Source organism: Rattus norvegicus, chromosome 16, assembly GCF_036323735.1.
Source record: "Rattus norvegicus strain BN/NHsdMcwi chromosome 16, GRCr8, whole genome shotgun sequence".
Lineage (NCBI taxonomy): Eukaryota > Metazoa > Chordata > Mammalia > Rodentia > Muridae > Rattus > Rattus norvegicus.
This window is the reverse complement of record NC_086034.1, coordinates 65,954,046-65,969,572: the sequence shown is the minus strand read 5'-3', so window position 1 is coordinate 65,969,572 and position 15,527 is coordinate 65,954,046. Positions and strand designations below refer to the sequence as shown.

At 42.4% G+C, this 15,527-nt stretch overlaps 1 protein-coding gene across 1 annotated transcript in view; it reads right to left on the bottom strand.

Annotated features, from left to right (window-relative positions):
• Nrg1 (neuregulin 1) overlaps positions 1-15,489 on the bottom strand; it is a 1,053,401-nt gene extending 1,037,912 nt beyond the window's left edge. Inside the window, 1 exon segment of the mRNA NM_001271130.2 lies at positions 14,976-15,489. Within this exon segment, the coding sequence (NP_001258059.1) occupies positions 14,976-15,096 (121 nt within the window). The 5' untranslated portion in view covers positions 15,097-15,489.
• Positions 15,490-15,527: the final 38 nt, after the last annotated feature.

Below are 15,527 nucleotides of genomic sequence, written 5' to 3'. Positions count from 1 at the left end.
TTAGATTGACTTGCTCTCACCAGTGCAGTTAGACAGCACACACAGCATCTCTCTTGTGCTGACTCCACCCCGTGCCTCCAGCTATCCTCGACAGCTCTTCTACAGGACTGGATCTTCAGCATCCTAGGGTCTCCACTGCAATTTGGGCAGTCTAGTCTAGTCTAGTCTCTCCTTTCCAATGAGTTTCTATTTTATAAGTTGGGAGTCTCCCAGGAGTGTGGTCCAGGGTGGAGTCCCAAGTTTCCTTCTAACGGTGCTAAACTCTAACCATTGTAGGTGCTTACCCTGCCTGCATCCTCTCTGACCATAAATTAAATCTCACAGGTAGCCATTTCCTTGAATAACTGCACATTATTCTACTGTCTGTCCTTGATCACTGGACACTGGGTAAGATTGGCCAATACTAATCGTACCACACTTTAGGGCTAGACACATGGCTCAGAGGTTAAGAGTGCATGCTGTTCAGGCAGGGGACTTGAATTCAGTCCATAGTACCCATGTCAAGTAACTCAGACCCGTCTATAACTCCAGCTCCAGACTTGATGTGTCTGCCCTCCATGAACACCTGCCCATGAACACTCCTACAGAGGCACCTACACATGGAGAATTCAAATAAAACAAAACAAAATGAAATTCAAAGCCGTGCTCCAGCCTAAACGCTATACTCTTTTGTAATTTCCTCCATGAAATAAATTAAGTGCATTACTTCTCAACTCAGCCTCACTTAAGATCATAGGACACAGGGAGAATATAACCAGATTCTCTGCCATAATTTAACATTAATAGTTTCTAGCCCAGCCCCTAGTAGAGACCATGTCCTCCTCTAAAACATCAAGACTTTATTCTGTGCATTACTATTAGCATTTGAGTCTCCCAAACTCCCACAAGAATGTTCCATTAAGTCTGCTTCCAGAACTCTATGATTCTCTGCTATGCAGCTCTCACGTCTTCTAAATCTCCCCCCACAAACCAAGTTCCAAGGACTAGGAAGCATCCAGGGCTTTGTGCAGCAACATCCGTACTTCTGGGTACCATTTCTTCTTATTACTATTCTCATTGCTTTGACAAGGCACCCGACAGAAACAGCTTTAGTGGAAATGGTTTTGAATCTGGCATTTGCTTTAAGAAGAGGCTATGGTAAGGTGTGTCGGTAGGAATATGAGGCAGCTAGTCACACTGTGTCCTGTCAGGGAGCACAGGCAGACGTGTGCTGCCATGCAACTGGACTGCTTCCAAACTCATTAAATGGTACTGTTGACATGCGTCCTCATTAAAAACTCCCTGAAGATAGACACCCAGAGACGGGTCTCCTAGGTGATTGCAAAGCCAGTAAAACTGGCCATGAATTCTATTCTTCATAAGTTCTCTGTGGTCTGTTCCCATGGCATCCTATACCTTCCCCTATAAGGCACAGTACAATTGTAATCAGTTGTCCCGCCATTATTTCATCCAAGTGGTTTACATTCCTATGCTCTTAGTTCATAATGTCCATGCCTAATACCCTCCTCATTGGTATTCCAAACACCAGTATCAACCTATCAATAATAGATATCCAATAAATATTTAGGGATTAGGTAAGTTAATAAACTGCTTCCCTCTCAGCTGAAGGGGTTTGCAACCCCATAGGAAGAACAACAATATCAGCCAACCAGAACTCCCAGGGACTAAGCCACCAACCAAAGAGTACACATGGAGGGACCAATGGTTCCAGCTGCATATGTAGCAGAGGATGGCATTGTCTGGCATCAATCGGAGGGGAATCCCTTGATCCTGTGAACGCTCATTTCCCCAGTGTAGGGGAATGCCAGGGTGTTGAGATAGGAGTAGGTGGGTGGGAGGGAGAGTACCCTCATAGAAGGAGGGGGAGGGGGAAAAGGGAGAGGGGTGAACCAGAAAGGGGATAACACTTGAAATGTAAATACATAAGATAGCCAATAAAACATTAAAATAAAAAGATCATATTATTATTAAACAACAAAACCTACTTCCTTCCAATTTCCTGCTAGTTCCATATACTTGTTTAAAGATCTCATAATTCTCATTTACCTATATAATAAATTCAGAAAATACTATACTTTTATTCACAGATACTGAAACATTAATATTAGAGGGAAAATAAGGTTTGATGTCCATATAGATTGATGGGAAAAAGACAAAAATTAAGTTAATGGTAAATTTTTATTCCATTTTCATAAATAAATGTGTGTTTATTGAACCAATACCAAAAAAAATGCTTTAAGATGCTTTTTACTCAGTAGACCCCAAAAGCCCAAAGCGAAGACAAGGCCAGAAAGAATAACCCTCATGTCACCATTTGTCTAAACTATACACGTAATACATAATTGCTTTCTCCATCTTCTCAGGATTTAATGAAAATATTTTTAAAACATTCATAATCGGAGCATTTATGATGTAGATGAATAAGAAGCTAATTATTTTCACTGGCTTCAAGATCATTCATTGTCTCTAGGTAGAGAATCAAGGTAGACCTGTTGTGGATCAGTTTCTTTTTCTCCTTGATTGCACACACACGCACACGCACGCACACGCACGCACACGCACGCACACAAAGCACAACCAACTACCCAGCTGATCATCAGTCACCAACAATTCCTGCCAACGGGATGTAGGTGGGTGATATTAGCACCTTAATCACTTTTATGGACATTTTGATAGTATTTTAAGGAGAAATATTACTGAGTACATAATGACAGTTATTTAGTGAGTTACTAGGAATAAAATTATAGCAGAGTTAATAAAAGTGATTAAAAGCAGAGGATGGATTACTCGTCAATACATTTAATATACTGGGCAGGTTTAACCTAACAATTTTGCTTTTACAGACAGCTTTATCAGACATTTTTAATTTATCCTCCTAAGGAAAACAAAAGTGCATCATGAAACTCAATTAATTCAGCAGTGATAAGGCTGGAGAGCATTTTTCCACAGTTCCTATATCAAAATGATTTGTTCAACGTTGGGCTAAGACAGGCATCCTCCCATGCGAGGAAAAGACAGGGCATAGGGCCTGACCCTCTGCATTTGCAATGATGCCAAATGAAAATAGGCTCGGTGAACTTTAAACCTTAAGGTGTTACTGCAAAACTCACCCATAAAATGCTAAACTGAGCATAAGGAAGAGAATGTAGCTCCTAGCTAGAGAAAGGACCAAAGGAGCTGAAGGGGTTTGCAACCCCATAGGAAGAACAACAATAGCAACCAACCAGACCCCAAGCTCCCAGGGACTAAACCACCAACCAATGAGTACACATGGAGGGATCCAGTCACACATGTAGCAAAGGATGGCCTTGTCTGACATCAACGGGAGGAGAAGCCCTTGGTCCTGTGAAGGTTTGTTTCCCAGTGTAGGGGAACGCCAGGGCATTTAGGTGGGAGTGGGTGGGCGGGAGTGAGAGCTTCCTCATAGAAGCATGTCTCGTCTTCCTGTTTCATCTCTATATTTAATAATCAAAAGAGAAATAGGAGCCTAGAACTCTATACAACAAAATGCTAACAGTATTTGATTTTAGTGTGTTCATATTACAAATGTTTGGATTTTTCTTGAATTTGTTAGTCTGTATTTTCTAGTATTCCTGCAAGGACTAGTCATCAGTTTTTGACAAGAAAAAAAAATAGTAAATGCTATTTCTAACAGACACCAAATGTGGGAAGGGGCTGTCTTATTTTGTCCCTGTAGAGTATTTCCTTTAACGTGGGGTATGCATTGCAAGGAGAGGCTGACCGCTGTAATAAATGGAACCTCAAATATTACCATCCCCCACACACTAGTTTATCTCTACCCTATGAATAGACAGATCATGGGATGTTCTACTCTCTACTCTCTGTGGCCAGTGCATAGCTGAACCGCACCTCAAGTCGATTGCTTTAAAACAAGCAGAGCTCCAGTTTGCAATGGTCGTTTTCTTTTTATGAGTAAAACGGGTTCCTGAAAGTAGACGAATTTATTTTCTGTTGTCACGTGGTAGTGAAAGAGACCAGTAGCCATGAGCATATCATAAAATATGTCTGTTTATTATAGATACATAGAATAGGGGATACACCTCTTTTTGCAAAACATTTTATTGCATATTTTATGTATTTACATTTCAAATGTTATCCCCTTTCCCCCCCTCCCATCCCATGTGTGTGTGTGTGTGTGTGTGTGTGTGTAAACACAGCAGCACGAATGTTGCCAGGACAGCATGAAAAGTATCAGAGGACCACTTGTGGAGTCAGTTCTGTACTTTAGCTTTTACATGGGTTTTAGGTATTAAGCTCAGGCTGACAGACTTTGCACACCACGAGCCTTTACCTGCTGTGTCATCTCCACAGTCCCCTTCCACAAGATTTGTACAAAATTCAAAATAATCTATTCCATAGCTATAAAGTTTTATTTACCCATCTACAACTGAAGAATGTGGCTCAGTCTTAGACATCAGGTAGCAACAGTACAAAAGGTACACAGGAAAACAGCTGACTCTGAGAAAGGGATATGGCAGGTGCATAAGCCTGGAGGTCTACAGCTTCTTATACATGGAGAGCAACGCTAGGAATGTGGGGCCAGGTTCTAGGCAGGAGAATGAACTACACAAAATACTTGAGAACGGAGGCTGGAGAGAAAGATATCTCAGTGGTTAAGAGCACTGCTTTTTTTTTTCCAGAGGACTAAAGCTGCATTCAGAGCACACACATGGCAGCTCAAAACCATATGCAACTCCAGCTCCAGGGCAGTCAATGCCCTCTTCTGGCCTTGGCAAGCATTACAGGTACATGCTGCAAGGACATAAACACAGATGAAATATCCGAATACACAAAATAAAATGTGATCTAATTTTATTTTAATCTAAGTATTTGGGGGAGGGAGATAAAATACATCTTGTGTTATTGTAAAGAATATTTTATTGTGATGACAACTCAAGAGCTTTAAATAGGGGCATAGTGTGTTTTCTGTTTAGAAGAGTCACTCTGCGATCAGTAGAAAAGACCATTTTTTTGTTAGAGGAGAAAACAAAGATAAGAAATTGTTATTATTAGGCTAAGAATGGGATTAGAGACAATGAGAATTTGGGGAGCAAGAAGAATATGAGAATCAACATGCTTATATATTATAGTACTTGACAAAATACTTGTGTCACGAGAGAGGGTTCTGCTTAAAATAATTTTAAAAGAAACATTAATTCTATAAAATGCTGAGGGGTTCAGTGGATTTTTTATTACCTCCCACTACCGTATCTAGCCCAGAACACATGCTCATCAAGGGACCACTGAGGATAGTAATAGCAACTATGGTGATCATAGTTTCATTATTAATAAATGGATGAATAGATGTTCTAGCAGGAGGAAACACTCTTCGATATGTTTACTGTGAATTGCTAGTTGGATGTCTAGGTTATTTAGTAAGCCATTTGATATATAAATCTAGATTCTACAGGAAAGGTCTAAGTTTAAGGAATAGACTGAAGAGCCTTGATTTATAAATATCACTGAATGTTTTGCACTGGGTAGAAGAAAATGGACCATGCCTAGCTAATCCCCAACAGCCTGTCTTATACTATGAAGCCAGTAATGAGGCTTTGTACAGCAATTTGGAGAGTCAGATCAAATGATCTTCCTCTTGACACCTTGTTTCCGCATTGTTCCTTTCACCCATAAAAGGACTGACAGTATCATCTTCTTGCCCAAACCATTATAATGATAAACCTGCCTCATGGTAGGAAATCTGTCCCTAGCATCATCAAACCTGGTCTCACTGGAGACCAAACTATTCAGAGTCTGTGCCAGCTTCATCCACTTCATCAGTGACTCCAGTTATCAGACCTTCAAACAATGGCACACTTACACTTTAAAACAAATTCCTAATAAAAGAGTATCACAGTCCTGGCTCATTTTATTATACAAGTTCCTGAAGTTTTAGTTTTGCTTCATTTTGTTTTATAAGTGTACAGTTGTGTGTTAATCTATTATTTGCATTTTATCGTTTTGGAGACTGGCTGGCAAGCACAAGGAACTTGGCTTTCTGTAAAGATGATGTGATGCATATGGATAATTTAGTATTTGAGACAGATTAACCTAGTGACATGAAAGGAAGTGGTAGTCCCGGGACTTGGAGGAAGGAGCTTCCTTCAAGGCTTTCTTTCTTCCAGCTCTCTTCTTCCTCTCTTGGGTTGTCTAAAACAGTTTCCCCACGAATTGTCTGTCTCCTTAAAATACTGTTGTGAGGGGAAAAAAGAAGAGAAGGAAGAGGAAAAGGAGGAAGAAGAGGAAAAGGAGGAAGATGATGAGGAAGAGAAAGATGAAGAGAAGGAGGAAGAGGAGGAAGAGAAGGAGAAGCTCTGGAGACAGAAGCAGAGGAGGCCAGTAAGTGTGGGTCATTTCTGAGATAAGTAGCAGGGACATCTGAATGGACCTCAGAAGGTATATTAGTTTCAATTTTATGTATGAGGAAACCAACAGGTTCAGTGGCTCTAAACTACAGTACAATTGGAAGAGGCCAAGAGCAAGGATTTCCCAACTCCTAATTAATGCAGCACAATGTGAATATGCTGCAGACCCAACAAATGTCTGCCCACCGGAATACTGTTGTTGCCTCTTCAGGGAAAGACATGCCAAAGGAAGAGCGCGGAACTGTGCAGATGCTGAAGGTCATGGGATGATACAAGAGATCTGCACAAGGTGAACCATAAAGAGGCATTCTGTCTTCAAAGGGTTCCATGGACAGGGATCATTTCTAGAAACACCAGGGAAGCAGTGGCATCTGAGGTGCCCCTTGAAAGAGGAACAGAATCCTCCTTGATAGAAATGGGAAGAGAAAAGAGACACAGGCAAAAGACAGAGGAAATAGTCTAATGACTTGTTCATGGAGCAGTGCAACTGGATGGAAATGTTCTTACAGTAAGATGAAGGAGGTGAAGCTGAGTTTGCACGGGGGCAGAGCAGGGCACTGAGTGTCAGTGTCTCTAGTCAGTATGAGTATCCAGACAGACTGAAAAGGGAAAGCCCTGGGAAAAACAATCTTCAAAATGACTTAGACTCCAGCTCAACAACCAATGAATGGGGCTTTGAGCAATGTAGGAGACTACAGACAGGCAAACCATTAAGAAAAAAATAAAAGGAAAATTCAGTGAATAAATTAAAGCTGTTGAAAGTTTTTGATGCTGTTAGGCATATGATAAGGTGCCTTTCTGAGCTAAGTTGATAAAAGTATAAGCTGACAAGCAAAATTTGATGATAAGCATTGAAAAGTATTTCCTAACTTTATTCTATAAACATCTCTTTGTTTTAAATAAGCTGTTGTCTATTCTAGCTACATTATTTGATGGCTTCAGATTCCGGCCTCTGAGAGCTGTGTCAATTGTAGCTGTGAATAGATTAGCACTTATTTTCTGAGAACTTGTTTCTGGTTAATGATAATAATAGAGGTATTAACTTTGTACTGAAAACAAAATAAAGACTGTTCTTTACCCCTTTATGCCCACTGGGATAGCTGCTATGAAAACATTACAGATGAACACTCGCTGGTGAGGATGATGAGGATGACTGGAGCCTAGGTACTCTGTTGCCAGGAGTTTAAAGTGCAGCTGCTATGGAAGAGTGCATATACTAAGCCTAAGATCTGGGAATTCCATCTGGGGAACCAAAGCCCTCAGATAAGAGAGCAAGAGCTCAAGCAGATAGGTCTACATATTACAGTGGCATTATCCACAACGGACAAAGGTAGAAGTGACCTGAATGTCATGAATAGGTAAGTGGCTTAAAAACTCTGGTTTTTAATGTGGTGTCCACGTAAAACACAAGACAATTCAGCATTAAAAGGAGAGTACTCTGAAACCCACTATGGCACATACCGATGGCAAAGACATAATGCTCAGTGGAAATAAGCCAGTCACAAAAGGACAAAAGCTATTCTATTGCATAGGTGAAGAATTATCATAAATATCAAGACAGAAGGTAGAGTAGCGGTTTCCAGGGATAGAGAGGGAAAGGTGGGGGTGGGGGTATGAATACTGGATACAGAATTTGTTAGGGAGGTGAAAAACTTCTGGAGATAAATTATAGCGATGGATGCACAACCGTGTAAGCACAGCATGCTACCAAAATACTTACCTAAAAATAGTTAATGTGGCAAAGATGGTGCTCTCACAACTAAATTCAATCTGCCCAGAAAAGAAGAGTGGTTCCACAAATGCTAGACCTTCCAATAAAATACGTGCTCCAGTGGAACCTTTGCTCTCAGGGATGGTGTGAACAACCGCAGCTGTGGGAGGAAGACAGCAGAGCCAGGAGTCACCCCAGCAAACCTGTCTGAGCGGACGACAAAAGTGGACTGTGGGTAACCTCAGTGCTGTCACTGGTCAATGAGTACACCTACTCTGAGCTAAACAGCTTCACCTCAGAGGGTACCAAAGGGTTCTACCTGCATAGTCCTCTCCCAAAGGTAAAGTCCAATGACACATTCTTGGGAAGCAGGGTAGCCATCTATCTCCTCTTCAGTAAAGGCTGTGATGCTTTACATAGACGATGTCTCTGCAGCAACTGACAATTTGGGGAAACCTCTCATCTCCCATGGTAGCCCCAAGACCAACTAGACAGTAAAGGGCTTCATCATCTAGTCCAGCCCAAAGGAAACATACTGTTTTCCCTGCAATCTAACCAAGAACCAACAAGACATTAAAAACAAGACAAGTAAGAAAAGAGGATCTCAACTCTCCCTCCCCTTCTAAAAGAAAAAGAAGTTATTAGTTCTCAGGGACACAATGGGGAAAATTTTCCTCTTCAGTTACTGAAACTGAATTTTACCGTGAAGAAAAAGTTGACACTACTGAGATGCTCAACTGTCCATGAGTACAGAGCAAAGGTGAACAGAGCAGTTCTGAATGCTAAGGTCAAGTACTTAAAATGCGGAGATGGGCTGATGATGGATCTTTACAAAAACGGCACTAGGGATTTACTAACTATCCAAGTCTCTTGTGTACCCTCAAGTATTTACAACACAGTGAATTTTACTTCTTCCTGGGATATAAACTCTATGGATTAAACGTGGTTCAAAAATAATTGCTAGGGGAAAAAGTCTCTGGAAAATTCAACATTTCTCAGAATCCCAAAAGTCTGTCCAGGCGTTAAAGCTGTGGGTGCTATGAGAAGGAAATAGTGTATTAGAAGGGTATGGCTTCTTATGCTGTGTTCTCTGTAGTACACATCTCACCAAACTTGTGATGTGAATGGGAGAAATCAGGAAGAAAACATTTTTTCCCTTTTCAAATACAGCCTAGATCAGTATTTGCCACCATATACACGTCTAGAAGTACCTCTGTCACCACTTAATGATCAATGATCACTTAATCTATCAAAACATATAAAAATTAAGCTGTATCTCTCAGAAACTCAGTCCAAGAGTGGGGGCTAGGACTGCATAGTTGCAGTTAACCTCTCTGTCAATTTGTTAGCCTCTATTGTGTTATTGGTAGTCTCCAGTTGAGAGACATGGCTGTGTAAATAGTGTACTCCTGAGGGTTTCTCACCTTTAGTAACTCTTGTCCAGGCTCTGGACTCCTATGCATTCCCACAGCCAAGACTATAACACCACAGTCAGCCATGTCCCCTAGTATATACTCTATTTAGCTCACATCCCCTGCTATAGTAGACTAAAAGGCAAAGAAATGATTTCCTTCTACAGATTCTATCCGTTCAGTATTTGTTATCTGCAAAATCTGGCCACCAGCTCCTGAATTACATACCACTCTGAACTCCTCTTACAGTTCCCAACATTTCAGGGCCGACATCCAAAGACAGAACCTTGGGCTTTTCATGGAATGCCTCTGAATTAAGAGATGCTATACAGGTAACCATCTGTATCCTCACCAGATAGAGATGGAGCCAATCAGGAACAAAAGGAGCACTCACATTCATAGTCTTATGTTCGCAGATGGCTGTTATCCAACATCTTCAAACCAAAGGCAGCTGAATTCCAAGACATCAAGAGACAGATGGGTAGTCAATGTGACCCTAGGTGCATGCACTGAGATCCAGCCATGACCCCATTGCTTCCTAAGGCTTCCTTCGCAGGATTTTCATAAGGGAAATAGAGGCAAGGGAACACACAGGAAATTAAAGCAAAAAAGAGGCAGGGCACTCCCGTGTGGAAAGAACTTTATCTTTTTATTTTCCTGATTATTAGGAAAATATAAATTATCCCGGTCCAATAAGGACGAGTCAAAGTTAAGAAACAGTTTTCTAGGAAACTATTTTCCATAGGGAAAAATATCTTACTTTCATTTATAAAAGACCAAAAGACAAAATATAGCTTATATGTCTATCTCTGAGGCCCAGATGGCAATCTGATACGAAGGGGAATTGTTTCCTAAAAATTAATTCTAAGATAAACAGAGACTATGCAACCCACTTTTAGCTGTCGACTTCACCCTTTTATTTTTATTTTTTAAATCTACTTGGACATGTACAGATCACTTAGCGCTGGAAGTCAAGAAAGTAAGGCTTTAGAAACAGGTTTGCCTTGAGCACACTAATAACCCACACAAACAACATGGAAACATCCTAGGTCAACTACAACAGTCCCTCAACTTGGGTGGACTAGTCTCTCAAATCGTGCAACCTCACATCTGAATGAGATGGATCACAAAGCCCTGTCTGTGTACTCTAAAGTGACATCTGCGCAGGATGGGGTAGCCAGCTAAGCCCTAGTAACCTACCATTATATTATTTTAGTCTTCACTTCAAGTTTATGCTCACATGCATGCTGAGCTCATACACACGTGCAGAGGTAAAGCATGTATGCGTGACTTGAAAACTATCCACAAAGGCCTAATCAGAATTTAAAAAAGAAACCTAAAACTTATCTTTTGTATTCCTATAAACATACATTGTTCTTCCCTTCTTTTCTGTAACTGCTAAAGCCCAGTAAGAAACTTAACTGTATATGTATTATGCCCAGAATTTTCATGCATTTACCTAAGGCTGATCAAAATATCCATTCAGTAAGAGGTCTACACAGATATGAGTTCATTAATTTTTTTCATATCATTTAATCTTATTCTAAACAAGCCACAAGAATCTAAGCACTCCTAGGTCCTAAGTACCTAGGACAGCTGAAGAACTCTGGACATCTGGTCCGCATGTAAATTGTCACTGAAATGTAAAAACAGGCTTTAAAACATGTTGTTTACGATTTAGAAAACCACCAGGAAGGAAATGAGTATTAGTGAAGGAAGGGAGATTCCCTGAACGGTGAATGGATTATATTTGACAAGGGCAACAACCTGCCCCAAGCACATCTTCTGCTCTGCTTTGCTATAAATACACAGCCGGGGACACACAGCTTGGTGTTTTATCCTCAGGGCTAATTAAGCTTTTCAGTCTTAGCTAATGCATTAAGACATATGGTACAACTTTTCCTAAATTCAGGGGGTTTATAGAACTCCCCCAAATGATTGAACTGTCCCCTAGTGATAGCAAAATGCTCTTAAGTCAAACATTAAAATGCACTTCTAAAACCTTTTCATTCTAAAGACCCGTTTCCCCAAATGACCTATCAGTTTCTTATTTTAATATAAACATAAATAAAGACATATACATTTTTCTCTCCTCAACAGAGGGAAGTTGATTCTAGTGTCGCTTTTTTGACAGCAAGATTTATATGGCTTAAGAAAAAAACAGTCACAAACGCGTAGGAAATTAAATTTGTATGTGTATTCATGAAATACAAGCGGCCAAGCAAAATCTGTATTTCTATTTTCCTAATACAGCTTTTATTAAGAATAATTTTCCTTCAGCGCTGAGTGGAAAAATCCCTGCAACATTTTGTTTTCATAACACTGTAAGGTTACTGCGCTTTATGAAACAGTGATTGGGGGGCATTAGAAAGAGTAAGTACCCATTTATCACAAATATTGATAAGCATGCTTGTAATTTCCGTGCATTAAGATATCTTCATTTTCTATCATACAACACAGAGACTTACATTGACTTATAAAAACATGGTGTACAAATCTACATGAACCACTACTCCTTTTTGGAAATCCATTCCTGCCTCGCACCACCCACCATGCTTGGAAACCAAAAAGTGTAGCAGATCAAACAATAATTTGTTTCAATTACAGAAATTTAGTTGAAAAGCCAATTAGTCTGCTTTTGGATGAACACGAATTCCTAACTACGTGTCTCAGTTCATTCAGTGGGGGGAGGGGGTCGAGACTGAGAGTTCAAACCATCGTCGTGAACGTGCAATTGATTCAAACTTCAACTCAAAAGCAACCTATGAAAGTGCATGTTGTCTTCTAAACACACGAACAGTTTCTGTTTCAAAGGGTCTAGCCTATTATAGACACTACTTGAGAGCATATAGCTTATGGAGGAAAAGAGAGAGAGGAATGGGGGAAACTTTCTATTAGGTCAGCCCCAAGGCAAATCTGTTGCCTGTGGAGTTTCTACACTAGTAAGCAACTTGGAGGAGAGAGAGCACTGCAGCTGAGCGCGTAAGATCTGGAAACTGTCCCCCTGGGTATGAGATCACAAAATGACTTTGCTGTATTCCTTCCCCAGCCTGGCATCAGGGCTCAAGCCTGCCCAGAACTGTCACACCCCAGGGTGGCTCCTGTGGTTAGATAGGGCCCTCTGCACCATCACTCTTCCTAAATCTAACCAGGAAGTACATGGCCAGCTTGACCAAGATAAATCAGCCCCTATTCGTTTTAGAGATTTTCCACTTGTCTGTGTCCTTTTGCCTGATGCTTTCTGGATGGCATTGTTAACTGAGACTGCACAGCTGGGTGGATTCACAGGTTTTCAAACACACACACACACATACACATACACATACACACACACACATACACACACACACACACACACACACACACACACACACACTCACTCACTCACTCACAATTTTCCACCCAGTATTCTAAGTATGGTTTACTGAGCTCACCCTATACAAAGTTACCTTGTGGGTAAATATGCAAAAGAAACTTAGTGTGCTTTCATTTGGTCCTTAGGTCAACCCTCCACCGAGATGTCATATATTCATTCCTACTTTAAATTATATAACACTGAAGTCACCAAACGTTATGACTATACAAATCTAGCCCAGGAACTCGATGACTTATTAAACTTCCGGATCCTAGGCAGAGAGATTATCAGTTCTCCCAATACCTCACTCACTCCTAACAAGCCTTGATTTAAACTGTATATCCCCCTTTGACTGCCAAGTGTAAGGGCAACACTATCTGCACTCAGTAAGAGGCACAAAGTACCATATGACTTCTCCAGGCAACATGGATTTCCCATGTCCAAATATGTTCTCGATGCATGGAAGGACATTAATGCTGAGATCTGACCTTTGTTTCTGGTTAAAAGCTGTTACTAACAGCATTGCCAGCCTGGTGTCCCGCTAACTGCAAACACCTCTATAGTGATGCCCCAGGATGCATACATAGTAGATGATGTGAACCTCATATGGTTTGGGATAAAGTCAAAATCCTCCTTGAATTACATATAATGAAACATGTGAAAGCTGACCTACGGTAGGACTTAAAGGTCTCATTTCAGATTCTATACAGAAGAACATAAGGTGCAGTACAGTGGTGTTGAGCTTTTGTGCTCCCTAATAGGACAGCTCCCAGCAGAGCATTCCCCATGTTATACAGTGACATCTATCAAGCAGAGCAGGGGAATTCCCAGCGTCACTCAGCTTCCTTCAGCACCAGTAGCAAGAGCCTCTGTCCACAGATTGGTACGATCCTCACAGGTCCCTGACACACCAAACACATTGTTCACATAAAGGAACACTGGGTGAACTTTGCTCTTGCCTGTCATTAAACCTAAATCATTATGTATTAATTAGCAGCAGGACACAAGCGCCACAATGACAACCTAAAATGTACGTCTAATTGGCTATTACCTGACACACTTTGCAGCGCCGTGTGCCATGATGCTGAGTTCTGTGAAAATTCAATTAATCCAACTATCCATTAAGCGAATACACAAAAAACAAGAAAAAAAAAAGCTATTACTCGTGTTAGACTGTGTAATATGTAATCATACTAATTTAAGGTCTGAAAAGGAATCCCCGCTATGTGTTGTAATTATATGGGTGATCAGGAAAAGATACAGATATTTAGGTCCTGGAAATTATTTTATGAATGGCAGAAATGCAATTCGACCCCCCCCCCCCAGACCTGTAATTAGACTCTCGGCTAATTTCTCAAATCTGATAATTTGATACTCCTGAGGGAATGCCCAGTGGTAAATGGCAAAAGGCTGGAAAATCAATGGCTAAACTTCTCATCTTTAAGGCCTAGATAAAAAGCGCCACAATTACATTTCAGCCGTGCTGGTTTCCAGGCCAGAGAAAACATCCTCCAAACCAAAATACTGTGGCCAAAATTCTTGACAGGATTCTCCCAGGAAAAGTCACCCTGCACTTCTCATGTGCACACAGAAACTGGCTGCACCCTGTGCGTTGCCAATTAGTTAACCCAAAACTCTGCCAGTCTCTCCAGAGGCATCTCACCCTGCCCTTTCATCAGGGCTCTCCACAACAACCCCTGACTCCTCGGGACCACATTCAGAAGAAGGCTTGGAAACCGAGCCTGGCGCCTGATCTCTCCTTCAGAGAAGCCCCACCACACAGGGGAACTCAACAAACAGCAGCCTAACCACAGCCAAGTTCAGTAAACCAACACCTAGGAAAGCCACCGACGCATTCCTTATCAACTTAGGGAACCAAACACCGAGGGATTCAAAAGTTTTAGGCAGTCCAACCGAAGACCAAACTTGAGAGTCTACCCGTAGCAAGAGCCCAGAGAGTTGGGGACGTCGAGAAATTGCCCGGCCCGTGGCACCTGCCAGACACCCCCCACCCCTTTCTCCTCTAGGAGCGCTCGGACGGACGTGGGACAGCCCGCACCCCGCAGCCGTCGAAGGGGAGCCCGAGGCCGACCGGGGGATGGCGAGGCACTTACCGCACCGCTTGCACAACACCCGGCTGACCTCCTTCTTGAGGTTGCGGCCAGTCTCCAGTGGGGGAAACGAGGCTCGGAAGGCGGGCGGCGCGCGGCCGCTGCTGTTGGCATCCGGCTCCATGAAGAAGATGTACCTGCTGTCCTCCTTGAGCCGCCCGCAGGACGGGAAGGCTGGGTGGCCCCAGGTATCCAGGCGCACGGTGAGTAGCGAGTCCTTCTTCAAACCCCCGGCTTTCACAGCCCACACCTGGTGCACCTTGACCAGATAGGGCGCGGGGTCCCCGGGCTGATCGGTGCTGGGCTCGGGGCCCCCAGTGGGCAGGGTCCAGTTGACAGCAGGCAGAGGGTCCTGTGAAGGTGGCGAGTCCTGAACGGGCTGGTCCCGCGCCCCTGCCCCTGCCTCGCCTGCTGCCTTCCTGTCGAGTGCCCCCTGCTGCCGCCGCGGCGGGTGCACCTTTCCCTCGATCACCACCGCGGCGCGCCGGGCCAGCTCCTGCACCGAGCCCACGCTGGGCGGGGACGAGTAGCACACCGAGGCCCCCGCGGGAGCCG